Source organism: Lepidochelys olivacea, assembly GCF_965140295.1.
Source record: "Lepidochelys olivacea isolate rLepOli2 genome assembly, chromosome: 14".
NCBI classification, from domain to species: domain Eukaryota; kingdom Metazoa; phylum Chordata; order Testudines; family Cheloniidae; genus Lepidochelys; species Lepidochelys olivacea.
In genome coordinates this window covers 34039657-34063482 of record NC_140424.1, presented here as the reverse complement: position 1 = coordinate 34063482, position 23826 = coordinate 34039657, and the positions used below count along the sequence as shown (strand labels likewise).

Here is a 23826-nt window from a genome sequence, read left to right as displayed (position 1 = left end):
CCTGGGGGGTGCAGGGGTGGAATGAGCCGGGGACGTCTGCCCGTTTGAGCGATTCATAGCAGGCATACGAGGCACTTTTGGGGGAGCCTTGTCCAGGCCTGCCATGCATGGGTCAGCTCTCTCAAACCACCACCCCTGGCAGCGCAAGCCTGACCTTCCAGCCCCCTGCAGGCCTCGCTCTCTGTGTACAGGTTAGCGATAGACACTCCCAAAGCCTCTGAGCGTCCCTCGGGAGTGCTCAGCCCGTTCCCCAGAGCACATGCAGAACTGTGACTCTAATCCCACAGGCGCGGTCCACAGCAGCTTGTAAGATTCAATTCAGGCCAACCACTCTATTGAGAACACAGCAATTAGATATACAGAAAACAGGAATGAGTTTATTATCAAAGAACAGAGATGCAAGCGAGAGTGAATAAATACTGGTAACACCCATTGTTTCATGTTCTGTGTGTATATAAATCTCCCCATTGTATTTTCCACTGAATGCATCCGATGAAGTGAGCTGTAGCTCACGAAAGCTTATGCTCAGATAAATTGGTTAGTCTCTAAGGTGCCACAAGTCCTCCTTTTCTTTTCGCAAATACTGGAAAGTAATGGTTACATAGGATTTTGTTTTCTAACACTTTCTAGAGCCGGGGTTCTCACAAATTTTTGGCCGCCTCAGAATGAGGCTCTGACAATACTTAACTAACTGTAGGAAAAACAAATAAATAAATTACATGTGCATATTTACATAGGGATTTTTTGCAGACTCAATAATAAATATAAGGTACAGTTGTGTCTTATCTTTACTGGACCTAAACACAGAACAAACCAGTGCTTTGCACAGTCTTGTCTTTTTTGTTGTTCTTTTGCTTTTTTGGTCAAAGGTGGACGGCTGTACAACAATTCTGAACTAAATTTAAAAATGCTTTACATAATAGAAAGGATAATGACTAATAATGAAAGAATGTATCTGCCAATATGTCCAAAGTTTCTTTCACAGACAAAAAAACCCAATCAACATAGCCCAGTAATAATAATGATAACAGTAACAACAAAGAAAATAACAGAACGCCACTAGCCGTCACCTTCAGCCCCCAACTAAAACCCCTCCAACGCATTATTAAGGATCTACAACCTATCCTAAAGGATGACCCAACACTCTCACAAATCTTGGGAGACAGGCCAGTCCTTGCCTACAGACAGCCCCGCAACCTGAAGCAAATACTCACCAACAACCACATACCACACAACAGAACCACTAACCCAGGAACTTATCCTTGCAACAAAGCCCGTTGCCAATTGTGCCCACATATCTATTCAGGGGACACCATCACAGGGCCTAATAACATCAGCCACACTATCAGAGGCTCGTTCACCTGCACATCCACCAATGTGATATATGCCATCATGTGCCAGCAATGCCCCTCTGCCATGTACATTGGTCAAACTGGACAGTCTCTACGTAAAAGAATAAATGGACACAAATCAGATGTCAAGAATTATAACATTCATAAACCAGTCGGAGAACACTTCAATCTCTCTGGTCACGCAATCACAGACATGAAGGTCGCTATCTTAAAACAAAAAAACTTCAAATCCAGACTCAAGCGAGAAACTGCTGAATTGGAATTCATTTGCAAATTGGATACTATTAATTTAGGCTTAAATAGAGACTGGGAGTGGCTAAGTCATTATGCAAGGTAGCCTATTTCCCCTTGTTTTTTCCTACCCCCCCCCCCGATGTTCTGGTTTAACTTGGATTTAAACTTGGAGAGTGGTCAGTTTGGATGAGCTATTACCAGCAGGAGAGTGAGTTTGTGTGTGTATGGGGGTGTGGGGGGTGTGAGAAAACCTGGATTTGTGCTGGAAATGGCCCACCTTGATTATCATGCACATTGTAGGGAGAGTGGTCACTTTGGATGAGCTATTACCAGCAGGATAGTGAGTTTGTGTGTGTGGTTTTTGGGAGGGGGGTGAGGGGGTGAGAGAACCTGGATTTGTGCAGGAAATGGCCCCACCTAATGATCATTTTAGATAAGCTATTACCAGGAGGACAGTGGGGTGGGAGGAGGTATTGTTTCATATTCTCTGTGTGTATATAAAGTCTGCTGCAGTTTCCATGGTATGCATCCGATGAAGTGAGCTGTAGCTCACGAAGGCTCATGCTCAAATAAATTGGTTAGTCTCTAAGGTGCCACAAGTACTCCTTTTCTTTTTGCAAATACAGACTAACACGGCTGTTACTCTAAAATCTGAGCCGTTGCTGTTGTCTTTTCAGCTTGGTTTTTGCATCATTTAACAGCTTGCGCCTCTGAAGCTCACCGTAGTAATTTGGTTCAACTTCCCTTGCACAAGTGCTGTAGGGACGTTGCACGACATACATTTCAATTTGATGAATTTCTCTCTCACACTGCAACTTGTTCAGAAATGGAGTCAGATGGCTTCGGAAACACAGGAAACTGCCTTTCCCCCTGGTGCTTAAGTGTTTCTTTTTCTTTCTATGTTTTGCTTTTCTTAGCAGAAGGTCCCAGAGGAGCCACCTGCTGTCACATTCAAGGTCATTTTCTGGCACTAGATTATCTGAAATACTTTCTGATACCCAGTCAAATTTTAACTTTTTCACCTCCCTCCCCACCCCCATGAACAATCGCAACCTACCCAAACACCATGCAGTGAGATGGCCCATAGCCACTTACAGAGCTACAATAACATGAGATGTAAACACAGTGGTTAGAGGTCTATAAAATCATGAGTGGTGCAGAGAAAGTGACTAAGGAAAAGCTATTTACTTGTTTCCATAACACAAGAATTAGGGGCCACCAAATGAAATTAATGGGCACCAGGTTTAAAACAAATAAAAGGAAGTTCTTCCTCACACAGCGCACAGTCAACCTGTGGAACTCCTTGCCTGAGGAGGTTGTGATGGCTACGACTATAACAGGGTTTAAAAGAGAACTGGATAAATTCATGGAAGTTAAGTCCATGAATGGCTATTAGCTAGGATGGGTAAGGAATGGTGTCCCTAGCCTCTGTTTGTCAGAGGGTGGAAATGGATGGCGGGAGACAGATCACTTGATCATTGCCTGTTAGGTTCACTCCCTCTGGGGCACCTGGCGTTGGCCGCTGTCGGCAGACAGGATACTGGGCTGGATGGACCTTTGCTCTGACCCAGTATGGCCGTTCTTATGTTCTTAGCCAAAGAATACACTTTGTGACTTGAAAGAAAACCACACCTATGTAGCTCAGCTCTGCCGGCATGGTACTATTTAAAAGGGAGCACGCATGAGGATTTATGGCATTTAGAAGACACCTTTAATACTTAACATCTGAGCGATTGTTGGGGCACTTTGGAGGCTCTTGTGGCTGCAAACAATCAGCTGGTGGCTGCATTTGAGAAATGCTGTTCTGGAGTCTAAACGAACAAGGCCTTCCCTTAGCCACATGCTGGGGAAATGAGGTAAGACTCCTTCTCATGAGATCACTCCCTCTCAGCTGCAGAGAAAAGCTTGACAACGTGACCCTGAGTTTAAAAGGTTCAAAAGCAGAAGGCACATACGGAGTTTAAACGAGACACACTTATTGCTTGAGGGCCCCACTGCCTGATTTTGAGATCTTGGCTCGTTCAAGTAGGTGTGAGTTGTATAACTTTCACTTCTAGGAGTCTCATTTTGAGCCCCTTTCAAGTGCAGTCTCTTTTCCCATCTGTCAAGGTTCCTTCCCCACTTTGAACTCTAGGGTACAAATGTGGGGACCTGCATGAAAACCCCCTAAGCTTACTTTACCAGCTTAGGTTAAAACTTCCCCAAGGTACAAACTATTTGACCCTTGGACTTCCACTGCCACCACCAAATGTTTAACCGGGTTTCTGGGAAAATGTTGTTTGGAAACGTCTTTCCCCCCAAAATCCTCCCCAAAACCTTGCACCCCACTTCCTGGGGAACGTTTGGTAAAAATCCTCACCAATTTGCATAGGTGACCACAGACCCAAGCCCTTGGATCTTAGAACAATGACAAAAGCATTCAGTTCTTGAAAAGAAACATTTTAATAGAAGAAACAGTAAAAAGAAAAGGATCACCTCTGTAAGATCAGGACGGTAAATACCTTACAGGGTAATTAGATTCAAAACATAGAGAACCCCTCTAGGCAAAACCTTAGGTTACAAAAAGACACACAGACAGGAATATTCATTCTATTCAGCACAACTTATTTTATCAGCCGTTTAAAGAAATCATAAGCTAACGCATATCTAGCTAGATTACTTACTAAGTTCTAAGACTCCATTCCTGTTCTGTCCCTGGCAAAAGCCTCACCCAGACAGACACAGACCCCTTTGATGTTCTCCCTCTTTCCAGCTTTTGAAAGTATCTTGTCTCCTCATTGGTCATTTTGGTCAGGTGCCAGCGAGGTTATCCTAGCTTCTTAACCCTTTACAGGTGAAAGGATTTTTCCTCTGGCCAGGAGGGATTTTAAAGGTGTGTGCCCTTCCCTTTATATTTATGACACCATCACATACACCTCAGGTTTGCTACAGATCCACTGTCTTCCCATGTAGCACCGTGAGCTGCTGACCCCTTTCTCGTCATTCAGATACGCGCAGTCACCTCCTCCTCTTAAGTGAAACCTGCAACACAGAAGCCAGGGAGCTGCAGTCAGGCAGAGGCCAGGCATTTCACACCAGTCCCAGCCAGGGGAGCCATTCTCCACAGTGCAGGCCTGAGTGCGGAGCAGCTACTCTCCCAGCCCCTCAGGAGCAGAGCTCAGGACAGCGGGGGCTTTGCAGAACCGCTGACTGTTCCTGACCCTCTATGCTGAGCAGCCCACAGGGGTGCTGGAGAATGGACAGTCCCCAGCAGGACAGAGAGAATTTGTTAGACTGATTGTCAAAAGGGACCGGCCCTCTAACAAGAGGGGCAGACCATCACCAGAACCAGACGACTGAGCAGGAAAAGCAGGGGACAGGAGGGATCTCGCCTCCTTGAAACACATGGAGCAGAACCAAGATGACACTGAAAGAAGAAATTGCATTCAGGGGTTTCCTTTTCCGTTGATCTATAACTCTTGAGCTTTCCATTGGGGATGGGGGAAAAAGAGAGTGTTGAAGAAGTTCCTTTGTGAAAGCATGTGTTCCTTGTTTGTAACCCTCACGTGAGTCTCCCAGAGTTCATCTGGTGTGGAGGGTGGAGCTCTAGGGACAACATGCCTCTCGGGAGATTTGGGAGGGTTCAGCACTGGTTTTGGATCCTACAGCAGCTGATCTGCAGGGTCCTACATCCTAAGGAGCATACCAGACAGGGAGTCTGTACCCCAGGAGAGGGCCACAGAGGCCCGAACTCAGGACAGTGTCTGGTAGCTCTTCAGACCCAGTGAGGCTGGAAGCAGGTGGGATCCAAAGGTTGGGTCCAATACAGCAGAATGGGAACTGTCCATTGGGGAGCCCTGACCCAGCGCCAAAAGAGCCTGATTTTTCAAAGTACTGAAGTAACCCAGACCAGAGAAGTGGGGGGGTCTCCATCCCCCTCTAATGGCTGGCCTGCATAAGAGCTTTATCAATGGCGGGGGGTTTCAGTTAAAGAAGTGGATTCTTTCGCTCCTATGGCAGAGGCTCATGCTTCTACTGCTGAAGTCCCAGGGTTCAAGCAGCGCTGGTTTTGTGATCACACTTGGAGCCCACTGAAACCCATCGCGGGGTGTTGGGCAGCCATCACTACTGTACCCCGTTCCCGTGGGAGCCCCAGGCGTCCAGCACCTGTGAACCGCAGGCTCCTTTAACATCGGTGCCTTGTTGCGGATTCAGAGGCCTCACCAGCCAAGTCACTCAAACCTGCCGGCTGCAATCCCCAGCGGGACCTGCACCTGCCATGCAGCGCTCGGCATGCTGCCCTCTCTAGCGGCCACTGTTAACCTGAGCTCCCTGCTGCCTCCTTTCCCCAGCGGGGGTCAGACACCCCAGGGACCTTTCTGAAGAGGGCTGGGGGAGAACAGCGAGTGTCCCAGCTGAAATCCCAGCGCGCTGCGAGGGCATCTCTGGCTATGGCGGGCTCTGTCTCCGGCCCAGCACCGTGCTGCGGGGAGGAGCCGAGAGTTCAGGGACACGCCGGCTCCCATCGGTCTCCGATACACGCAGGACGCGAACGGACCAGGGCCGTGTTTGGTGGTTTCACTAGCACTGAATGGTGGATCTACCTGAGCTCAAACCGCTCAGACACCAGAATCCCAAGCCCAGGGAATTAGTCCAGAGGGGTGAGAGAGACTCACAGGTCCTTGAATTTGGTGCTGTTGGTCCATTTCCAGGGCTGACCCTGTTCCCTCCAGAGGCCGATCCAATTAAATCATCCAATAGATTTTTGCCCCATACCCCTAAATGGCCCCCTCAAGAATTGAACTCACAACCCTGGGTTAAGCAGGCCAATGCTCAAACCACTGAGCTATCCCTCCCCCCATATTGAAGAGTGCTCAGTTTATTTTTTTTGGAGTGGGGGGGTGTTCCCCTGCCTTTTGCAAAGTACAAGATCACCCAGGCAGTATTAACCCTCCCCCTGCACAGAGCAGCCCCACCCCTGTGCTCCCAGTCACCCGCACCCCAAGTCCCCCTGGGCTGGGGGCAGCTGCTGGGTCTGAGCTCTCTGCAGAGACCTCTCTTCTCACAGATCAGCCCCCGCTCACCACAGCAAGGCAGGAGGAGGGAGCGAGTCAAGCTGAAGTGGGAGCGGTCAATGTGAGAGGATCCCCTCTTCCCCTCCTCCTCAGCTGGCTGCTCCTTTCCCATCCCCACAACAGGAGCACTGGCTGGGTTCTCAGTCCCACTCCAGCAGCCAGCAGGCCAGGAGATGCCTGAGCCAGCCCTGCCCTAGACAGAAGCTGTCTCCCTATTTGGGGAGGGGGGCAGCTGAGAATGGGCAATCCCTGTGATCACACACAGACAGTAGGGCCCTGGGCCCAGCCAGGGCTGGCGTTCAGCAGCTGGAAGTTCATTCACTCTGGCCTCCCAGTACGGGAGGGCTCAGAGCTGCTCCTCACCCCGCGGGGCAGAGCCCAGGTCCCACTGCAGCAGCCACCACTGTGCCAAGATCAGTGTATGGCAATTCAAGAGTCTCTCACCATTTCCTGCTCACTGTCGATTCCAGCCAGGGAGGCACCCGGTGCACAGCAGCGGCTCCGGCTGTCGGTCCAGCTCCCTTCCATCTCTGAGAAATAGTAGCATTTCCCTCGGTATCCCATCCAGCCGTCCGGGCACGAGGGGCCAGCAGGGGGGCACAGATCAGCTGATGAAAGCTGAGATGTCAGCACTGAGAATGAGACAGTCACATAGAGGGTAAGAGTTACACCTAGAATTGGGCATTTGACTGGTACAAAAATTGGTCAACTGACCAGTCAAATCTGTCAAAGAGTGGTCAGATATTTTAAAATACCAATTTATCAGAATTGGTTACCTCCCGCCAGGAACAAAAAAGAGCAAGACGTCATTCTCTCCAGTAGGTTTAGCTTTTGACAGATACGGATCTACCTAATTTTTTTTAAAAAATGTACTTCACTGAGTTATTTTAACTCAGAAAAAAAAGGCAAAACAATGAAACCAGGTTCCGGAAAACACAAGTGAGGCTCCAAGATGCAATCCGAAAGGCAGGCTGCCTCCTACCCCCAGGGCTCTCGCTGGAGTATTTGACTGTGGCCAAACAGGCAGTCAGTTGACCGGCTTGCCAAGCCCATTGGGACCCCCAGCTGGGGCTGGACCATGGCAATCAGACGCAGGGGGACGGAGACATTTGTCACTGTAAATTTGCCTGGCAAGAAGGATTCCAGGGACACTCCCAGCCTGCGAGGGACTGACACAGCTCAGAGCATTTCACCCCAGGCACAAGATCAACAGCTGGACGTTCAACCTCGCAACAAACAGCAGGTGAACAACTGAGAAGAACTTGGGAACTTTCACGCAGGGACATGAACGCCACAAGGAGGCGCCAGAAACCACAGCAACCGGAAGTGACCTGTTGCACTGTGGGCCAGGAATGATGGAACTTAATTCACCTCCTACCTGCAGTCTTTTCTCTCCCCAAACACAGCAGCAAGAAAGGCACTTTCTGGAAGCCCTCACGGCAGTGTAAACCTTTCAGAGCCATGAAAGAGCAGCAGTGGGGTCACCCATAAGTGACACCAAAGAGAATTTGAAAGACCTGTCTAGTTGAGAGGAGTCAGACTCAAACCCCTCCAGATGTTTTCGAGCACGTCACTTTTGTTTGCACCACAGTAACCCGGTAACTGGTTTTCAAGCCTTCTCATGTGGCTGGCGCTCAGCGAGGAACAGACACTCTAAGTCTGGAAGAGTTAGGAAACGTGGCAGCGGTGATCAGAAAACGAGCATGTGTTCACCTCACGCACAAGGCATGTCTGACCCTGTAGATTTAACTGTCCAGTGCACGGTAGCCCACACCCCTGCCCTACTGAACTGAGCAGAGAAGTCAGTGACTAACAGTTGATGGCACAGGCTGTCTCCATCATCCATCTCCAGGTCAGATGCCACATGTTCTGCACCTGCAGGTGTGTAACCAACCCTAAGCTCACAGATTCCCACCTTACACAGTGAGAGCCAATGCTGCCCATTGCAATAGCCTGCCATTACAGCAGGGAGCTGGGATTCAGGGCCCATCTGTATCCGAGCAATCTGCACCAGTATAATCACAGTGACGCAGTGACATCAGAGCAAACACCTCCTGGAGATGCGCTGGAGCAGTGCGGCTCGCTCTGGTAACTTCCTGCAGCGAACTGCACCCAGGCAAGCTCCTTTGTGCACCAGTGCAGTGCGTCTCCTTTAGCGGTTTGCACCAATTCAACTGCACAGATGTCATGACATCAGCACAGAGGATTCCTAATGCAGACAGACCTGGATTCAATCCCCTCTGCCAGCTGCTAAACCCTCCTGGGGCCCAGTGATCAGATCCCAGGGCAGTAGAGAAATCCCATCCCCGACAGCCTCCAGCACGCCCTGCCCCAGACGACGGGGGGATACAGCCCTGGAACATGCACCGTTCTGTCGATTGCTCCTTCCGTCAGACACTCTGGGAGGGGAGCCAAGAGGGTCAGGCAGACCCCCCCACCAAGGGCAGATGGAGGGTCCATGGCTCCCTAGAGCTACCCCGGGGCTGTTACCAAGATCCGGCTCTGGCTGGGTAGCAGGGCCTCAGAGCAGCAGCCGGGCCATGGTAAGACGCAGCTGTGGGAAACTACAGACCCTCCCCCTGCTCTGGGCAGGGAGCCTGGGGGGAGGGATACAGACCTGGGCTGCTCTCAGCCCCACACCCCTGGCAAGTGGAGGGTCATCCACAGCTCCCTGCAACTGCCTGGACTCCAGCTGCCAGCCAGAGGTGGGGTGGGGGGACCTCAGGGGGAAGAGGAGGAGGAGGGGCGGGGCCAGTGACAAAAAGTGGGAGGGCCACGCCCACTTCCAGCACCCCAGGCAGTCTCAGTGTCTCTCTCCTGCCTGCCCCCAGGCAGAGATGCCCCATTACCTGGGTTCCCTCCAGTCTCCAGGTGTCCATTGCCATTAACACACAACTCCTACAGCGGCTCTTCGCTCTCAGCAACCCAGCTGCTGGCCCCATTGTCCCTCTCAGCGACACTCAGGCCACAGATGCTGCTGCAGGTGCTGGGCTGGGGTCGACTCCTCTCGGTCTGAGTGGGTCCGATTTGGCAGCAGCAAAGCCGAGGCAGAGGTCCTGGCCCTGGCTCCCCGTCCCTGCTCCAGACTCTCCAGCTGATCTGAACCCGAGACGGACCAAGCAGGACAGGTCAGGGGTGGGGGAGGCCATTTGTGGTTTCTTGTTCCCTGCCCAGCAGCCCAACCCCCTGCCAGATTCGGTGCCATGATGATTAAAACCCCTTAACTCCTATCGGCCCCTCCGCCCCCAGGGCCGCAGAGACCTGATCTCCTACGGGCCCCTCCCACCCATGACAGGCACCCAGCTGGGGGGTGGGGGAGAAGACCCTCCTCACACACACAATCCTCCTAGAAGTAAGTGTGAGTCGGATATCAGAAGGGGAGGGGCTGGGGCTCGAAACAGCCTTGTCCCTGGCCCAGCCCCCTCCTTGAAGGGCGGGACTTGAACCAGTGTCCAGCGCTCCTCTGCCCAGCCCCTCCTTTCCCTTCTGGGGCGGGGCTCTTCCGAACCCCCCCCCCGCTCTTCGGCTCGGGGCCTGCCCCCCGAATCACCCCCCTTTAGCCCAGAGTCCCAGCCCTTCGGCCAAGGACCGGCCCCTGCCACTGCGCTGCCCTCCCCACACGGTCCCCAGGCACCGCCCAAGCCCCACCCCCCCTTCGGAGCCCTGCCCCCGATGCGGTCCCCAGCCCCGAGCCCGAGCCCCACCACCCATTCGGGCTCCGGTCCCTCCCCCTCCCCATTGGTCCCCAGCCCCTAGCCAACCCCCTCTCCGGTCCCTCCCCCTCCCCATTTGGTCCCTGAGCCCGAGCCCCGCCACCCATTCAGGCCAGGGCCCGGGCCCCTCCCCCTCCCCATTCGGGCCCACGGTCCCCCCTTCGCCCCAGTCTGGTGGTGGCTGGAAGCGGCCCCCAAACCCTGCCGCGCAGCGAGCGAGCGAGCCGCCGAGCAGCCAGCAGCACCCACCCACCCGCGGCCCGGACAGGGACACCTGGGACCCGGAGTCTCACCCGCGGGAAGAGCGCCCGGCGCCGCAGCCCGGGGAGGAGCTGAGGTCCCAGCAGCCAGGCGGGCTCGCAGCGGATCCCGCCGGGTGAGTTCGCAGCCGCAGAGCGACCGAAGAGCGAATGGCTTCCCTGTGACCCCCGCGCCAGCTTCATTCCCACGTGGGTCTGAACAGCGGAAACGTCCGTGCCGGGGGGTCACAGCAACAGCGGCTGATCCCCGCCCTCAGCCCCCCCTCCATTTAACCCCTCGACTCCCGGCCGCTCTGCTCCCCACAAACCTTCCCCCTCTCTCCCGGGCTGGCCGGGTGCCCGAGCAGCGTCCCGCCCGGCCCCGGGCAAAGCTCCGATCGGGGCTCAGTCCTCGCCCTCCCTGACCTGCCCGCCCTGCCCGCCCTCCTCCTGAAACCTTGTCCTCCCTCTGCCCTCCCCTGCTCCCCCCACCCCCGACCCCTCTGATCGCTGCTTCCCCCTCCTGCCAGCTCCCCGGGGCCCTTCCATAGGCTCTGTCCTTGGTCCCCTGGGGCTGACCAAATAGTATATAAACACATGGGGCGGGGAGGGTCCTTACTGGTTTGTTTCGGTGTAACAGTGTGTGACAAGGAGGGGGGAGGTCTTGAGAAAAATAAACAAACAAACCAGTAAATGTGACATGGTTTATGGCCAGCCTCCCTCTTCTGTTCTCTTCTCCCTCTGCCCCTCGTCTCTGGGTTGTCTCCTCTGTAAACACAAATTCAACTCCCCTCTCCATGCTGACAACTCACCCATTTGCCTCTCTGCACCAGCCCCATCTCCTGCTGGCCAAATGAACACCTCAGCCTGTCTCTGGGACATCTCCTTGTGCCTACCTACTTGTCAGCTCAAGCCCAACATGGCTAAAGCAGAGCTCTCTGTCTCTCCCCTCCTGTCCAAGCCCTCTCTATTACCTCCTTTCTCCATCGCTGTGGACAACGCCAGCATCCTCAGGCCCATAACCTGTCATCTTCCACTCACACCTCTCTCTAGGTCAGGGGTGGGCAAACTTTTTGGCCCAAGGGCCACATCGGGGTTGCAAAATGGCATGGAGGGCCAGGTAGGGAAGGCTGTGACTCCCCAAGTAGCCTGGCCCCCACCCCCTATTCACCTCCTCTAACTTCCCGCCCCCTGACTGACCCCCATCCCTAACCGCCCCCTCTGGGACACCATCCCCTAACCAACCCCTGTCCCTGAGTGCCCCAACCCCTGTCCACACCCCTGCTCCCTGACAGCCCCCCCCCCCGGGATTCCCACACCTATCCAACCCCCCCTGTTCCCCATCCCCTGACCGCCCCCCCCAGAACCTCCACCCCATCAAACTGCCCCCTGTCCCCTGACTGCCCCTTATCCAACCCCCCCCACCCGCTTACCACGCTGCTCAGAGCAGCAGGAGCTTGCAGCCACGCTGCCCGGTAGGAGCAGCAGGCCAGAGCACCAGCCGCACAGTGAGGTGAGGCCGCAGGGGCGAGGGGACAGCGGGGAGGGACCTGGGGCTAGCCTCCCCTGCTGGGAGCTCAGGGGCCGGCAGGACAGTCCCGCAGGCTGGATGTGGCCCGTGGGCCGTACTTTGCCCACCTCTGCTCTAAGTCCTCACATCCAGGGCTGTGCTTAAGTCTTGTGGTGTTTTCCTGCATAACATCTCTAAGATACAGCCTTTCCTCTCCATCCACACAGCTAAAATTCCCATCGAGGCTCTGATCACATCACATCTCAGTTACCGCCACATGCTTCTCTTTTCCCTCTTCCCTAGCTCATATCCATTCAGAATATTGCTGCAAGCTGCAAAGATCATTCTCCTAGCCCACTGCTTTCACCATGTCACCCCTCTTTGCATCCCTCCACTGGCTCCCCCTTCTCTATTGCATCAAACAGAAGCTGCTTGTCTTCTCTTTCAAGGCCCTTCACGTACTGTCCTCTCCCAACTGGACATCTTTCATTCACCGTACCAAGGTGTTGACTCCCACCTCCAATCGGTCCATGCTGCCAGCAACACCCACTTGTTAAATTTTCAGAAAACCACGTTCATGCTTTCTGCCACATGCCCTACATGCTCGGGAGGAGAGCCCATTAAACATTCGCAAAACTACCTCATTATCCACCTCCAATTCCCAAATCAATGCTCTTCTTTGCCCCGGTGTCTACCAAAAATTCAACAGCCTGTCTCCTGGGGTGCTGAGACCACTGCCTATCATACCGACCGATACACTCTCATTATTTCCTTGCACTCCCCTGTCTGTCTGTCTCCATCTGTCTCTTGTCTTATACTTAGATTGTCAACTCTTTGGGGCAGGGACTGTCTTTTGTACTATTTTGTACAGCACCTAGCACAATCGGGTCCTGATCCATGACTGGGGCTCCTATGTGCTACAGTAATACAAATATCACGGCTAGAGAATGTCACTATTATGGCTTCAGTGCCCTCCCCCCGCACCACCACCACCAAAAAGCAGCAAAACAAACAAAAAAAGTCAACCTCCCAGCTCAAAACGTATTTGTTTACACTCAGCTGGCGAACTCAATGTAAAGTACTAGTAGAGGTGAGGGAGAGTTGTCTTTTACCTTGATGTAGCTAGTCCAGGAATGCTATACGCTCAGCCTGGTATTGACCTGGACAAGTGACACAGAGGTTAAAGCCACCTGTGCCTTGTCTGAAGCACTTATCCTGAAGCATTTACATGAGAGGAAAGTGATCAGGAACAGTCAGCATGGATTCACCAAGGGAAGGTCATGCCTGACTAATCTAATCGCCTTCTATGATGAGATTACTGGTTCTGTGGATGAAGGGAAAGCAGTGGATGTATTGTTGCTTGACTTTAGCAAAGCTTTTGACACGGTCTCCCACAGTATTCTTGTCAGCAATTTAAAGACGTATGGGCTGGATGAATGCACTCTAAGGTGGGTAGAAAGTTGGTTAGATTGTCGGGCTCAACGGGTAGTGATCAATGGCTCCATATCTAGTTGGCAGCTGGTGTCAAGTGGAGTGCCCCAGGGGTCGGTCCTTGGGCCGGTTTTGTTCAATATCTTCATAAATGATCTGGAGGATAGTGTGGCTTGCACTCTCAGCAAATTTGCGGATGATACTAAACTGGGAGGAGTGGTAGATACGCTGGAGGGCAGGGATAGGATACAGAGGGACCTAGACAAATTGGAGGATTGGGCCAAAAGAAATCTGATGAGGTTCAATAAGGATAAGTGCAGGGTCCTGCACTTAGGACGGAAGAACCCAATGCACAGCTACAGACTAGGGACCGAATGGCTAAGCAGCAGTTCTGCGGAAAAGGACCTAGGGGTGACAGTGGACGAGAAGCTGGATATGAGTCAGCAGTGTGCCCTTGTTGCCAAGAAAGTCAATGGCATTTTGGGATGTATAAGTAGGGGCATAGCGAGCAGATCGAGGGACGTGATCGTTCCCCTCTATTCGACATTGGTGAGGCCTCATCTGGAGTACTGTGTCCAGTTTTGGGCCCCACACTACAAGAAGGATGTGGATAAATTGGAGAGAGTCCAGTGAAGAGCAACAAAAATGATTAGGGGTCTGGAACACATGACTTATGAGGAGAGGCTGAGGGAACTGGGATTGTTTAGTCTGCAGAAGAGAAGAATGAGGGGGGATTTGATATTACCTGCTTTCAACTACCTGAGAGGTGGTTCCAGAGAGGATGGTTCTCGACTATTCTCAGTGGTAGAAGAGGACAGAACAAGGAGTAATGGTCTCAAGTTGCAGTGGGGGAGGTTTAGGTTGGATATTAGGAAAAACTTTTTCACTAGGAGAGTGGTGAAACACTGGAATGCGTTACCTAGGGAGGTGGTAGAATCTCCTTCCTTAGAAGTTTTTAAGGTCAGGCTTGACAAAGCCCTGGCTGGGATGATTTAATTGGGGATTGGTCCTGCTTTGAGCAGGGGGTTGGACTAGATGACCACCTGAGGTCCCTTCCAATCCTGATATTCTATGTTTCTATTCTATGTCTCCACTCAGATTTTACATCAAGTTAGCTATCTCCATGTAAACACACTTTTGCAGTGAAGACAATGCCTGGGAGACTCCTTCCTCAAGCCCCTAACTTCTGGTTGAGCTAGAAATTATTTGCAACATTTAAGAGCCCGCTGTTTGAAAGAGGTTAAACACACACAACATTTCTCCATTTTATCTTTGTGCAAATGACAGCACTCTGTGTAGTCAGGTTTCAGAGTAGCAGCCGTGTTCGTCTGTATTCGCAAAAAGAAAAGGAGGACTTGTGGCACCTTAAGACTAACCAATTTATTTGAGCATAAGCTTTCGTGAGCTACAGCTCACTTCATCAGATGCATAAAGTGGAAAATACAGTGACGATGTTTTTATACACACAGACCATGAAAAGATGGGTGTTTATCACTTCAAAAAATTTTCTCTCCCCCCACTCCACTCTCCTGCTGGTAGTAGCTTACCTAAAGTGATCACTCTCCTTACAATGTGTATGATAATCAAGGTGGGCCATTTCCAGCACAAATCCAGGGTTTAACAAGAATGTCTGAGGAACAGTGGGGGGGACGGGGAAGCAATAAACAAGGGGAAATAGGTTACCTTGCATAATGACTCAACCACTCCCAGGCCTAAGTTAATTGTATCCAATTTGCAACTGAATTGCAATTCAGCAGTCTCTGGTTGGAGTCTGTTTCTGAAGTTTTTCTGTTGTAATATCGCAACTTTCATGTCTGTAATTGCGTGACCAGAGAGTGAAGAAGAGTGAAGCCTGTTGATGGTTCTTTAGCCACTTGGATGTGCAGCAGTGCAGCTGCTCACAATGCACATAGAGGCAGGGGTAGGAAAATGGCAGTCCAGCATTAGAGTTACTCATGCCAAGCTACTGGCCAAGCGGCCTGGACATGAGGAGGGAGCAGGGCCTTGTCACATGCACATCTGATGCTCCTGGAAGTTGGTTTGCAGAATCAGACCCCCAGAGAAGCATTCACCAAATCTTTGGAAGCTGTGCACTGCTTCAGGGCAATACAATCAGTCATGTCTCTCTCCCCCCACATCCTCCACATGTGTATTCGTCAAGACCTAATCACCTTTATTTATGCCTTCTCTGTACCCCTCTAACTAGTGCTTCATACACATCCCCGGGGAAGGGGAGGGCAAATGAGTGCACTCCACGCTCAGAGAGACACTGACCTGGGAGCGATTTCTAGACACGGTTGAAAATCTTTTCCAAAGGAAGGATTGTCTGTAGAAAAGTGACTATTTTTGGAATGCAAGGGTTTTTCGTGAAAGATTGTCAAGACTAGGAATTTCCTGTTTTCACAACATTGTTCTGACACTTTTAAAATCAATCTTTTGTTCGCTATATACTCTCTTCCATGCCTCTACCCCCTTTGACCCAAAACCTGAGTTTGTTTAGGGTTAAAGTGGGTGGAGGCATGGCAGAGTAGCAGCCGTGTTAGTCTGCATCTGCAAGACTAACACTGTTTCAGAGTAGCAGCCATGTTAGTCTGTATCCACAAAAAGAAAAGGAGGACTTGTGGCACCTTAGAGACTAACAAAGACATTTGAGCGTAAGCTTTCATGAGCTACAGCTCACTTCATCGGATGCATGCAATGGAAAATACAGTGTGGAGATTTTATATACATAAAGAACATGAAAGAATTGGTGTTGAAGTGACTTCATGGAGAGAAAATATTGGGTATGAAAGGGCTCATTAATCTAGCAGAGAAAAGAATAACAAGACCCAGTGGCTGGAAACTCAAAAGAGACCAATTCATATTAGAAAGAAGGCACACATATTCAACCGTGAGGATGAATCACCAAAGGAACAAACCAGAAGGGGAAGTGGTGGGGATTCCCCACCTTCTGATGTCTTCTAATGAAGACTAGATGCCTTTCTGGAACGTGTGTAGTCAAAAACTAGCTCCTATGCTCTACAAAAAGCATGTGATATGCAGGGGGTCAGATGACATGCTCTAATTGTCTCTTCTGTCCATAAAGTCTGCTAATTTATGAAAAACTGAGCATAGCATGGGGAGAAGTCTCTGATGTTTTACTGTGTTCAGCTTGAGCCCACAATGAACGCTCATTGACAGGGGTGATCCAGGGGAAGCAGCTCAACCATCCAATGTAGCTGGACAGGGGCAGGACATCAGCACTGCAAGGGAGGGGTGGGTGTGGCAGTGACATCACAAGGGCCTTTGGCAGGACCTCAGCCTATTGGACAAAGGTGGCGGGGAGGCGATGATCTCACAGAGAGATCTTGACATCAGCCAGGCAGGACAGGGGTGCAGGACAGGGGCAAGCTCGGAGATCCCTGTGGCTTTGCTTCAGCACGTCTCCTTCTCGAGGTCTCTCCTGGAGGACTGAGAGAGCATTCACTTTCACATTCGTGAGCGCAAGGAGGACCCTCTTCGGAGTTTTCTCCTTTTCTTGTAGTGGTTTTGCTCAAAAACAGACGTTCCTGTATAGAAGGTAAGAGCCTCGGAGAGGTTTGGAACCTGACCAGTCTGATCAATCAGGTGCCAGCTGATTTTTAGGAAAGGAAAACACTAGATTGTGGGGGCAGCATTTTAATTCAGACCTAGGACTTTGTCCCTTAGAATTACTGGGGACAATGGGGTTTCTCCTTTTTGTTTTCCCTTTTCCTGTCTCTCCCTCCTTTCTCGTCTTCTCTTGCATCTTTGTCCTTTTCCCCTGCTTTCCTTTCACTACCAGGACCTGTCTGTGCATGTGGAGTTGGGGATGGGGGGTTGCTCCCAAAGACGTGTGGCTGGAATGGTGCTCGAAGAGTGACTCCCTCCGGTGGTGACCCGGGACATCTGGTAAGGACTCTCAGCTTTCTGCTTCTCAGAGTCTCAGTGCTGATTGGGGGAGCTTGGGGCTATTGTGAGGGAGGAGACTCAGATCCTCCTTACTCTCTTTTAAGACCAAGGAAATAGGCCATAACCAAACATGTATTTGATTGCTCTTGCCGCTTTTCTCCATTCATTGTCTTGGAGTAATTCACGATTCTCTCTCTAATGGGCTAGTTCTTCTAAAATACTTACAAAATAATTAGGTTTAAATAAAGCCAAATGCAACCCCATAGCTTCAGTAACAAAGGAGTCAGGTGGCACCCTACAGAATGGGGGACAATCCGCTGGAAAGCAGCGACCCTGAAAAGGATTTTGGGGCCATAGACGACGAGCTGCTCAGCACGGTCTGTCAATGTGAAACTGTGTTAAAAAAGGTTAAAACCATTCTTGGCTGGATAGAGTAGTGAGAATGGAAAGGGAAGTGAAAGAGCATTGGTGAGACTGATGCTGGAATGTTGAATCCAGTTCTTGTGTCCACATTTTGAATATTATGTTAAAACTATTGGAGAGGGTACAGAAAAGATTCATAATTGAGTGATGGGGATGATGCCTTCTAATGAGACATTGAAAAAGCTCAATCTGTTTAGTATACACAAAAGACAAATGAGAGGTGAGTTGCTTGACTTCATGGAGAGAAAATGTTGAGTATAAAAGGGCTCTTTTATGTAGCAGAGAAAGGCATGACAAGACCCCATGGATGGAAGCAGAAATCAGAAAAAGTATAATGACAATAAGGCCCGGATTTGTAAGAGGGTGATTCGTCATTGGCACAAACTACCAAGAGAAATGATGGATTCTCCATCTCTTGATCTCTTCGAATAAAGACTAGATGCCTTTCTGGAAAACATTTGAGTAGAAGAAAAGCCCAGCTCTTCTGATATACAGGAGGCCTTAGGATATGCAGGGGATGAGATTAAATGCTCTAACGGTTGCTTCTGGCCATAAAGTCAACTAACTTGTGAAAACCTAATTGCGGCCTGGGGAAGAAGCTCTGTGTTATACTGTGTAGTGGGTGTCATCCCCACAAGGAAGAGTCATTGAGTGGGGTGATCCAGGGGAAGCGGCTGAAACATCCAATGTGGCTGGACAGGGGCAGGACATCAGCACTGCAGGGGAGGGGTGGGTGTGGCAGTGACATCACAAGGGCCTTTGGCAGGACCTCAGCCTATTGGACAAAGGTGGCGGGGAGGCGATGATCTCACAGAGAGATCTTGACATCAGCCAGGCAGGACAGGGGTGCAGAACAGGGGCAAGCTCGGAGATCCCTGTGGCTTTGCTTCAGCACGTCTCCTTCTCGAGGTCTCTCCTGGAGGACTGAGAGAGCATTCACTTTCACATTCGTGAGAGCAAGGAGGACCCTCTTCGGAGTTTTCTCCTTTTCTTGTAGTGGTTTTGATCGAAAACAGACATCCCTGTATAGAAGGTAAGGTAAGAGCCTCGGAGAGGTTTGGAACCTCTTCAGTCTGATCCATCAGGTGCCGGCTGATTTTTAGGAAAGGAAAATATTAGATTGTGGGGGAAGTATTTTATTTCCGACCTAGGACTTTGTCCCTTAGAATCACTGGGGACGTTGGTTTTTCACCTTTTTGTTTTCCCTTTTCCTCTGTCCCTCCTACCTTTCTCTTCTTGCTTCCTTTTTCATTTTCCTCTGCTCTCCTCCCACCACCAGGAGCTCTGTGTGTGGAGCGGGGGCCGGGGAGGTTGTGGGAGGCCCTCACAGAGAGGTGAGACTGGAATAGGGCTCCGAGAATGATCGCCTCGGTGGTGACCAGGGCCATTCTTTGGGCAATTTGATAAGAACCCTTAGCCTCCCACCCCTCAAAGTCTCAACCTTGATTGGCTGAGGAGGGAGCTATTGACAGGGAGGAAACTCTAGTCTTTGTTGTTCTCTTTTATGACCAAGCAAATAAGTCTCTGGGGGGGGCGGGGGGGGTTGTTGTCTGTTAATTAGAACAGGAGTCGGGATTGTTGTCTTCTCTTTCTGGCTCTGTCACCGCTTTGCTGTGTGACACCTTGGGTAGGTCCAGTGGGAATAGGGTCAATTCTCTAACTCCAGGCAGCAGGGAGCCTGGGTGAGATAAGGGATGTTAAGGCCATCTGCGAAGGAGAAAGGGATGTTTCCAGGTGTTGAATGTCAAGAATTCTAAACTTTGCTGAAATGGCTAGTCTCGAGAAACAAGAACTAGTTGGGGCCAAACTTTAACCATTGTTTTTTTAAAGCCCATTCAGGGATGTGAGTCCCAGAGAGCCATGGAGAGGGGGAGCAACTTGCCCAAAGTCCCACAGATCAAGAGGCAGCAATGGAAGCAGGAGTGACCCTCCCTCTCAAAGGCAGGGGGACCAGCCATTAGGGCCTGGTTGCAATTGCCAGCTGTGGAGGGAGTGTGCGGCAGTGGTTAGTGAAGGGGTCGATCCATGGCTCTGACACTCAGTGTGAGCCTGTGCTCCTAGCTGAGGCCCGTTTGGCATCAGTCGAGTTAGGGTCCCATGGCTACAGCTCAGTGGGTTTGGGAGGCTCCAGGAAGGTGTGTAAAGTGCTGGGATGTCAGGATCCTGGAGGCGCTGTCACCTCCGCCCTAGGGCAGTGTTCTGCACCCCCCTGCTGCTGGCTGAGTTTCTCCGTCCCTTGGCAATAAGACAGACTCTTGTTTTCACAGCTAGTCGATCGCCCTAGTGTCATCACCCTGCCTGCTGGCTGGGCAGGGTAACTCCTGAGGTCACTACCCTCTCCAGCCTGCCTTGGGCTTGGAGAGTGAGGAGGAGGGCGTGGGACGTCTGCTGACCCTGAACATCCGCCATCCATCATCCCATCACTGAGAGCAAGTGAGTGGCATTCGGGTTCCCCGGAGGCTTCCCCTGTCTGTCTAGGGAGAGGCAGAAATGGGGAGAGACTATCCGGACTCCTGGCTTCTGTTCCTTCTCTAGCCTGGGTGGGAGAGTGGCCTGGGACGACAGGAGGGGACTGCTTGTCCAGAGGAACCGATGGTCTTTGGGACTGACCCCATTGCTGGAAAAGAATGAGACTTCCTGGCTATTGCAGCAGCAGGGATTACGAGGGGGAACGTTGGGAGAATATCATGCAATGAACTCCTGCCCGTGTGTGTAGATGGCACTCCCTGCACTCCTGTGCGGGCAGACGGGGCGGCTGTGGTTGGAGGAGGGAGGAGGAGGGACGGAAAAGGCCCAGGAGTGAAAGGCTGCCTTGAGCCCAGTCTCACCCCTGCTCCCCGCTTGGTTCCAGGATGGCCAGGCTCCTGCGGATGTTGCGGAGGAAGGCTCTGCAGGTGGCCCCAGAGCCTGAGGGAAGCAGCTTCCGTCTTCCCAAGGGGCAGAGCAAGCCCTGCGTCCCCGCTGGAGGGGAAGCAGCTCCCGTCCAGGCCAGACGGCGGAAGTGCCCGGCCTTCTGGAAAAGGAACCCGGCTCCCGGCGCAGGCGCCGAGCTGGGAGAGGCCCCGACCAGGCCCCAGTGGAGCTGGCCCAGGCTGCGGTTTCGCAGACAGGACCCAGCCCAGGAGGGGCGCCGGGCAGGGTGGCTCTGGGGCTTGTTGTGTGGGCAGCAGCGGCCCCAGGAGCCCAGCCCTCCTTCCCATCAGGAGGCCTCGCCCTGCCCGGTCTCTGAGGCCCTTCCAGCCCCCGCCAGCCAGGAGGGGGAAGGTCCCTGTCCCAGCACGGGCAGCTCAGCATGGGACAGCGGCAGCACCTGGGCCTCTGGCAGCAGCCAGGCCGATGGAGGCCACTGCTTTGTTCCAGGTGAGGAGCCGGGCTGGGCTGAGGGAGGGGTGAGGACGGGATGTGAACACCCTGGTCCCAGATGGTCTCCCAGGGATACGGGGGAGGGGGAGGTCCCCATCCCAGGTGTCTGGCCTGAGCCACGGGAACCCCACGGACAGCAGCAGCCGTCACACAGCTGCCCCTTCCGCACGGGGACCTGGGGGTGGGGGCGTGAAGAGCTGCTGCCACTTTGGTCCTTGCTGCTCCGGGGCTGGGAGAACAGGCACCTGCCCTGGAGTCCTGGCCAGGGGAGGGGGGCTCTGCTCTGGGCTTCTGAAGCTGTTGGGGCCTGAAGGCATCCCTGAGAGGGAGGTTTGGGGCCCGATCTGTCCTGGGTGCCTGAGGTAGGAAGGGGGGTCTTGGATCCTGCTCTGCCCACCACGCCCCTGTCCTTCCCTCCCTGGTGCAGGGACCCCCCGGGATTCGGAGCACGAGGAAGGGGTGCACATGGCCAAAGATGAAGCTGCTCTCAAGGTCATCCGAGAGCAGCTCCAGTGCAGAGATAAGGTACAAATGTTCCCCACCTGGGCTTGAACCAAGATTGCCCTGTCCCTTCCCAGCATCCCCACCCCCTGCCGAGGGTCTTGTCCCTCATGATCCACCACCCCTAATGGGGCCCTTTTACACCCATGATGTGGGACCCCCAAGATGGGGGTGTTTGTCCCACAACAGCCGAGGTCGTTTCCCCCCTCAGGCACTGTCCCACTTCCTGATCCTGCTTGTGTAGGAGTGGTGGGGGATTTGGACAATAGGCGGGTCCCCACAATCCCCCATTGAGGCCTGAGCCCTGGAGCTGGTTTGGGTGGGGTAGGAAGGTCCCTCACTAACAGGTTCTCTCTTGCTATACCCCACTCCCGGTGGGTACAGGATGAGGGGCAGCAGCTCCTGTTCCTTCAGGCCATCTACCCCGCATGTCTGGCTGCACGGGAGAGAGGGGAGGACACGCTGGAGCCGCGCTGCTGCAAGACGGCTGTGGTGAAGAGGATTGTGGTGAGTGAGACACGCCATACGGCAGCAGGAGGGAGGAGAGAGACATGAGTTTGGCAGGGGTATGGCCAGGCTCATGGGTGGGGACTGGGTGGTGTTGGAGGGGGCAGCAGAGGACAAGGATTCCTCGGGCTGAAGACTTGGGAGAAGAGAAGGGAGAAATTGTGAGATTGGTCAGTAGTGGGCAGGGGGGGAATTGTGGGGCTGGAGGACAGCTGAGAGTGGGGGCCAAGGAATCACATGGTCCCAGCTCGGTCATCAGGATGGGGCTGAATGGGGGCAGTTTTGACAGGGAGGAGGAGAGAAGGGGATTGGGAGTGAGCTTTGCAGGAATCTGGGAAGGAGGAGAAGTTTGATGGGCAGGAAGGAATTGGAGGAGTGGGAGGTGGTGGGGGATCCTGCTGGCCATGTGGGGCACTGGCTGTGTCATCTCGTCATTGGGAGGTGTCAGTCGGGCCTGAATCTCACACGCTCCTTTGTCTCTTTTGCGTCTCACAGGAGCTCATCGAGGAGCTTCCCGATGACTCGTCACGCAGCGCCGTCCTCGCCCACTCCCTGGCTGCAGTGGGCTACCTCTGGTACTGAGACAGCCCCACCCCCCCACCCTGCCGGCTCCCCTCACCCCACTGCTGCTCAGGCCCAAGGCTGGGAGTCACCGTCACTGTCCCTCCCAGTTCACCTCCCAAGAGTGGCGCCTCTGGCAGAGATTGTCGGGTGGGAAGGGTCACTCTCTCTTCTTTTCACTCCCATAACATGACAGGGGCCTTGGGGAGGGGCTCACTCCGGGGATCAGATACAGGAGGGGCAGAAGGCTCCAGGGAACAGCAGCTATTCCTGTCCTGCCACTGTCTGTCTGGGACGCCTTGGCCTTGTCATTCCCTAGCTAAGTGCCTCAGTTTCCATTCTTGCCAGCCTGTGCCTCTATCCTTGTGGCTTGGTGTCTGTGTTGGCGACAGTCCCACCCCCATACTGCACAGTCTAATAGCAGCTCCTCTCTCTTGCCAGCACCATGAAACCTGTCCTGGAGCCAGCCCTAGAGACCCACCTCTTGCGAGCTGTCCTTCACTCTGTCTTCACCCTGGGCACGGAGAAGGACACCACCGGCATCCAGGTACCTCCTCCTCCTCCATCCTCCTCCTCTTCCAGAGTAGTCCTTGGTCCCTGCTCTCTTGATTCACTGGAGCTCCAGCTTTAGGGGTGGGGTAGTGGAGATGGAACAAGCTGCAGGCTTGGATCCTTCCCTCCAGCAGGGAAGAGATTACGCCTCCCTGGGGGATTGCTTTCTTTCTTTCTTTCTTTCTTTCTTTCTTTCTTTCTTTCTTTCTTTCTTTCTTTCTTTCTTTCTTTCTTTCTTTCATAAGCCGTGTTTTGCCCAGAAGCCCAGCTTCCATCCATAGCAACTTGGCTGTTTCCTACTCTTCTGCCTAGAAGGCCCTCTGCAGAGACCTGCTAAGCTCATGGATTAAAGGTCCAGGGGTCATCAATTCTTGCGAATTGCCTGCAGTGGGATGTGAAGGAGAGAGGCTGGGAGATGTGTTTGGGAGTCTCCCCAGTGCTTCCCAGAGACCCCTCTTCCCATCCTGTGGCAGGTGT

The 23826-nt window shown here is 52.7% G+C and overlaps 1 protein-coding gene and 1 pseudogene across 2 annotated transcripts in view; one reads left to right on the top strand and one right to left on the bottom strand.

Annotated features, from left to right (window-relative positions):
- The window catches only part of LOC311530639 (C-type lectin domain family 2 member D-like), a 119368-nt gene extending 109240 nt beyond the window's left edge, over window positions 1–10128 (bottom strand). The window contains 3 exon segments of the mRNA XM_084647463.1: window positions 9490–9538; window positions 9542–9564; window positions 9567–10128. Coding sequence (XP_084503589.1) covers window positions 9490–9538; window positions 9542–9564; window positions 9567–9582 — 88 coding nt within the window. The 5' untranslated portion in view covers window positions 9583–10128.
- LOC311530633 (C-type lectin domain family 2 member D-like) overlaps window positions 1–23826 on the top strand; it is an 839985-nt pseudogene that overhangs the window by 72400 nt on the left and 743759 nt on the right. The window lies entirely within an intron of this gene.